General features: G+C 51.4%; 1 protein-coding gene across 4 annotated transcripts in view; it reads right to left on the reverse strand.

The window, feature by feature from the left end:
- MAP2K7 (mitogen-activated protein kinase kinase 7) overlaps nt 1-4,824 on the reverse strand; it is a 29,306-nt gene extending 24,482 nt beyond the window's left edge. The window contains exons 1-2 of one of the 4 annotated variants that reach the window (XM_078595701.1): nt 4,628-4,824; nt 471-515 (exon numbers count right to left, since the gene is read on the reverse strand). In XM_078595701.1, the coding sequence (XP_078451827.1) occupies nt 471-515; nt 4,628-4,769 (187 nt within the window). In that variant the 5' untranslated portion in view covers nt 4,770-4,824. The remainder of the gene's footprint in view (nt 1-470; nt 516-4,627) is intronic. The other 3 variants (XM_078595698.1, XM_078595700.1, XM_078595699.1) reach the window with 3 other exon arrangements.
- Between the last annotated feature and the right edge of the window lie 1,521 nt (nt 4,825-6,345).

The following is a 6,345-nucleotide window of genomic DNA, read 5'->3' on the forward strand; positions in this document are numbered from 1 at the left end:
AAGTCAAATCCTGAATTTGAAAATGAGCCACAAATTTAAACTAAAAACAATTTTTTATTTTACCAGGTAAAGCCCCACTGAGCTATGTAGCTCTTTTTCAGAAGCTACCTGGCCACAAATGATAGCTCAACGAAGTGGCTTATCATGTGGAAATGTATTGCAGTCAAATACTCTAAACGCACGTTTTTAAAAGTGGAGGGAAAAACTGAAGGACCAGGTAAATTGCCTCTATGCAACTATGAAGCGATGCAAAAATGCATGAACTTGCACAGATGCATCCACGCAAGCCGAGGCCATTAGTCGGTGAGCCACAAGCGTGCTTGCCGTTGGGTGTCGGCATGCTTTATATCTGTGGTGCGGGCCGCCACTCCCGCGGCTTTGATGCGTGTGCAGGAGCGAGGTTACCGCGCTACGCGATTGCGGTGGCGTGCAGTAGCGGCAGCGCCTCGCTCGCTCGCTCGTGAGGTTACCTTGCGTTTGCTGTCGAGTGGGCGAAGCTAGGGTAACAACAATGACTGAGGAGGGGGGTGGGGAGAGAAATGAGATCGACGGCATGAGACGGAGAGAGGTGACAGCGGAGGTGGGGGGCTGGGCTGACACACACGGAGACAGAGAGAAGCACCGAGACGGGAAGGAGAGGGCAAAACACAAAATTTGCAACACAACCAAAAAAAATGATATTTTTTTTACAGATTCATGGAACGAGGGACGCAGAAATGGAACGATGGTGCATTGCTGTGAGCGGTGCTGTGCGTTTGAGTTCAGTGCAATGTCCTCTTCCACGGAGCACTCCTTTGCCGAGGCAAAGAGGTGTGAGAGTTGTGCAGGCCTGAGTAAGTGCGAGAACTGGATAGGGGTTAACCCACAATGGCCAGCTACTCGGCGAAAGGTGGGACAAAACGTGCTCCCTTCACCGATCTTGTACTGTCTGCATGTCACTTTGATTTGACTAGAAGATGATATGAGCAGTGTCATGCTGATTGATGATCCAGCACCGACTAATTCCCTCCAGTCAGCGGTGCTCAGTCACGTCCTGATCGCTCTCCTATTGCTGCTGCCAGGGTTACTGTTCCCGTGAACTTGAATCCACCACTCACAGTGTTCAACCACCACACTGCAGGTCACAACACACTCACTCAGTCACCAACTCACTCACTCACCACACTGCAGATCACAACACTTCTCCTTCTGCTTCTTCCCAAGCGCTGCTCCACTTTGAAATTCCCATCCATCATCTCTTTTTTACAATTCCTTATAACGTTGAAGAAATGCGTTGTCTGTGGCGCACCGCGGTGGCTAGGAGATGTTAACTACCTGATCTGGTATACAGGAGGTCGTGGATTTGGTCCCGACCCTGATGCCTGCTGTATATTTGAAGTTTGCATGTCTCTCTCCCTCCGTGGTCGCGTGGATTTTCTCCCTCCACATTTAGAATCAATGTGCGTTTCGAGTATTTGGCTGCTGTAAATTTCCACGTGATAAGCCACTTTTGTGGCCAAGGTTGCTTCTAATAAAAAGAGTTATATAGCTCAGTGGGCCTTACCTGGTAAAATAAAACAAGTTTTTAGTTTTATATTCTTACAACTTTAACCGTGCCGCTTGTTGCTGGCCACTTGGCGTTTTGTTCCGTTTGGCCTGTGCTCAGCAACAAAGCACAACCACTCCCGCACGTCTTTAGGACTGGAGAAGCTTGCCGTTCAGTATGTGGAATAAAAACCTCCAGAATGTGCCCCACTCCCTTGGCTTCAGAATCGCCCCCTCTTATCTGACGATCTCACACTTCGGGGACGTTGCTCTTTTCTCCCACGATTCTCGGAGTTCCAGGAATGAGTCTCCCTCTGACCGTACGCACCACGAGGCAATTAATGCTTGCAGATGAGACGATCCTGGTCTCTTGAGTTTTCACCGGATTAAACAGAATGAACACGGCTAGACTCCCGAACCACACTGGTAAATCCACTCTTTCCTCCCAAGCACTTAACAGGCTCTACGCTTTGTGTGGATCTATGCGTGGAACTGTGGAAATGACTTTGGTGCACCCTACAAATGTTGAGTAATTTTTATATTTTTTGGCGTTGGCTCTGTTTTCCAAACAAGTGAACATTAGCGGGCCATTACAATTACAGCCCGTGTAATTATAGGTCAAGCCTGAAGCAGCAGATACCACGAAAGCCTCAGGCCCAAGCCCATGACCTCCCCTCTCGCCTGGACTCCTCACCTGCATCCCTGCCCAGGACGTAGGAAAGTAAATAGCAAGGAAATGGGCCTGCTTACCCTATGACTAAAATAAATAAATATAATGAAGGTAAATGTGCTAAAACCTCAGTGAAATCACCTTGGTTATTTCCCTAAAAGCTCAGTGAAATAACCAAGGGGAGCATGTAATGCGCTTGAACAAATATTAATACGATTTTGTTTTTAAGCTCTTCAAACAATCTCCCATTATGAAAATGAAACACCCGCCATGTTGAATGTTTGCATTGCCCCGACCAGCCACGTGACCCACGCCAAGCCAATCACAAGGTGCCGGTGCGTGCTGTGAGCTGAGTAGCAAACGCCGACGCGGCGTCCCCCCTCCTCCCCGTGACCCGGTGGAGACTGGGACTGTGCTCCCACATCTCGAGCTCAACTCAGATGGCCGGGCCTTGAGAGTTCTGAAGCCGGATCTGCTCGTATTACAAAACAGAGAGAGTTCATGTGACCTAACAACTCACGTCGAATATCAGACAACCAGAGCTCCACACATCCAGCGTCAACCACCGCTACACTGCCGGCCGTGGAGACCGAGGCTCACTCTGTGTCACACACCTGACGCATGCGCAAATACGGGCAGCCCGAGTCCACCCACCCCACGAGAGAGAAATATGAATGTATGTTGAACTTCTTTGGCACTCGCCGTAGGTAGCCAACCATGCTAATCGGAGGTGCTGAGAAAGGACAATGAACTCCACGGAAAAAGCAGTTCTAAAGAAATGAGTTTAAAATCTAAATGATTTAAAAGTGCAGAGCTCAAGTGGCTTCATAATATCGGAAGAGCGTTCCAGACGGCCACAGAAGCGCATCCGAAAGCGCGAAATGTGGTGACCATCTTTGTTCGATGGTTAGCCAAAAGCCGCTGCTGCTACGATGATGTCCGGAGAGGTGGTGACCTTCATGGCTGCAGAGGTCGTGGTCCTAGCATGGGATGTGAATTCCCTCGGCTACAGCAGTGACCACTCACAGGGCAGTGACCACTCACAGGGCAGTGACCACTCACAGGGCAGTGACCACTCACAGGGCAGTGACCACTCACAGGGCAGTGACCACTCACAGGGCAGTGACCACCCACTCACAGTGACCACTCAGTGTCCTGAACCCCAGCGTGTGTGCGGGTCAGCGCCGCGGACGCGAGGGTTGGTGGTTCACCACGAGATTCCGAATCCGTCAGCGAGGACGTTTGCCGTTTCCCGCGTGGTGGGATTCGCCCGCACAAGAAGCCCCGGGCCGGCCCTCACTCAGGCGGTCTCTCCCCGCCTCGTACTGTTCCGTGGCGCTGGTGCTACAAACCCGTTCATGGCCACCAACACCGGTGAGGATTATCTGAACCGGTCCTGGGCCTCCCCTACGTCGACTCAGGTCTCAAATGAGTACCTGGTGCGGTGTGTAAACGTCGCCACTGGGGAGACAAAGGCGGCCGAGCGTGGTGTTGGCCACACACCCCCTCGTGCGCCGTGGCTGGCCTTCATAGGTGCTCGCTAGCGGCACTTTGCTCCACAAGTCTGTTAAGGCTACACGGGGGATCTTTGTTTTTTCTCCGTGTTGTTGTATCGTTCGAAGCGTCTCCCCTTCACCGTCTAGGCTGCTCTCTATCCTCTACTCCCTCCTCGTACCTGCAGGAGAGTCGCCTCTCTACCATGAACCACCAACATCACCACCACTACCAACAACATCACCATCATCAATCACCATCACCACCAACATCACCATAATCACCACCACCGCCACCATCATCACCACCATCACTACCACCAACATCACCACCACCATCATCATAACCACCACCATCACCACCACCAACATCACCACCACCACCATCACCACCACCAACATCACCACCAACATCACCACCATCACCACCACCAACATCACCACCACCAACATCACCACCACCAACTTCACCACCACCAACATCACCACCACCAACATCACCACCACCAACATAATCACCACCACCACCACCAACATCACCACCACTATCATTACCACCATCATCATCACCACCACTATCATTACCACCACCACCATCTGCACCACCACCAACATCACCACCACCAACATAATCACCACCACCACTATCATTACCACCACCACCATCATCACCACCACTATCATTACCACCATCACCACCACCATCTGCACCACCATCGTTAGCCCCTTTGCGTGACAATTACATAAAATGTGCAAGGAATCGAGACAATTCGACTCTAAAGCGAGATCGATTCCACGCAGCAACTCCCCGCCCCCCACCAAAGCGGGGGAGAATCGATTCTCCATTTAAATAACAAAAAATCGCGGGGAATCGATTCGGGCCTAGTGCCGCTGGGGTGGGGGGGGCTAAAACCCGCGCCTCCTTCGGCTCCGACCTCACCGGGGCGGGTGCGGCGCGGGCTCGGCTGGGCCGGCAGGTCCAGGCTGAGGTCGATCTGCGGCTTCGCCTCGCGCTTCTCCTGCCTCAGCCGCTCCTGCAGCCGCGACAGCTTCTGCTCCAGAGACGATGACGCCGCCGACATTTTTCTTCGCCTCGCTCGCTCTCTCTCCCTCCACCACTTCTTCCGGTAGAGTCTGCCAGCCCCGGTAGAGTCTGCCGAATTTGGCAGAATCTGCCAGCTCCGGTAGAGTCTGCCGAATTTGGCAGAATCTGCCAGCCCCGGTAGAGTCTGCCGAATTTGGCAGATTCTACCAGCTCCGGCAGAGTCTGCCAGCCCCGGTAGATTCTGCCGAATTTGGCAGAATCTGCCAGCCCCGGTAGAGTCTGCCGAATTTGGCAGATTCTACCAGCTCCGGCAGAGTCTGCCAGCCCCGGTAGATTCTGCCGAATTTGGCAGAATCTGCCAGCTCCGGTAGAGTCTGCCAGCTCCGGTAGAGTCTGCCAGCCCCGGTAGATTCTGCCGAATTTGGCAGATTCTACCAGCTCCGGCAGAGTCTGCCAGCCCCGGTAGATTCTGCCGAATTTGGCAGAATCTGCCAGCTCCGGTAGAGTCTGCCAGCTCCGGTAGAGTCTGCCAGCCCCGGTAGATTCTGCCGAATTTGGCAGATTCTACCAGCTCCGGCAGAGTCTGCCGAATTTAGCAAAGTCTGCTGAATTTGGCAGAGTCTGCCAGCCCCGGTAGAGTCTGCCGAATTTGGCAGAGTCTACCAGAACTAACAATTTCACTTTAAAGGTATTCGTATTCGTATTTATGCGGTGTGTAAATGCGCCAGAATTTCAACTCAATTCCCAACCGTAGTTGTGCTCCTATGTTTTTAGCCGAGGGAACCCCCTGACGGCAGCTGTCCCTGTTTGCATGTTAGTAAAAACGTAATAAAACTCAACTATATGTAGTTTTACCATGTAAAGCCCACTTGAACTATTTTTCAGAGGCGACCTGTCCACACATGATAGCTCATATGTGGGAATTTATTGGAGCAGCCTAATTCAACTAAACTTTTAAACTAAACGCATTTTTACCAGGTAAGACATTGTTCAGAAGTGACCTGGCCACACATGATAGATCCACGAAGTGACTCATCGCGTGGACATTTATAGCAGCCAAATACTCCAAACGCACGTTTTAATATGTGGAGGGAGGACCCGGAGCAAAATCCACGTGCCCGCGGGGAGAGAGAGAGACGCAAACTCCAAATATACAGCAGCAGGCGTCAGGGTCGGGATCGAACCCACGAGCTCCTGCAAAAATACCACCTAGCCAGTGAACTGGAACACGTACACCAGGCCCTCAAGATTAATGGGTACTCGGACCGCATTATTCGCAAAACTGTTTCTCCAACCATGGAGAAACAACCCCCTGAAACCCATCACATTACCATACATGGCAGGCGTTATCAAAAATATTTCCAAAATATTAAACAAACACAAGATCCAGGTCCGATTCAGTACAGTACACAAAATCCGTGATCTAATCCCATCTGTGAAGGATGTCATTCCTGACATGCAATATCCTGGAGTCTACAAACTAAGTTGCACCTGTGGTGGGTGTGTTACATTGGAGAAACGAAACGACATATCTCGGACCGTGTCCGCGAGCACAAGTTAGATCTGAAACACGGCAGAACTAATACCTCCGCCATGGCTGACCATTGCTATAA

This window comes from Lampetra planeri, chromosome 6 (assembly GCF_965212315.1).
Source record: "Lampetra planeri chromosome 6, kcLamPlan1.2.h2, whole genome shotgun sequence".
In the NCBI taxonomy this organism is placed as follows: domain Eukaryota; kingdom Metazoa; phylum Chordata; class Hyperoartia; order Petromyzontiformes; family Petromyzontidae; genus Lampetra; species Lampetra planeri.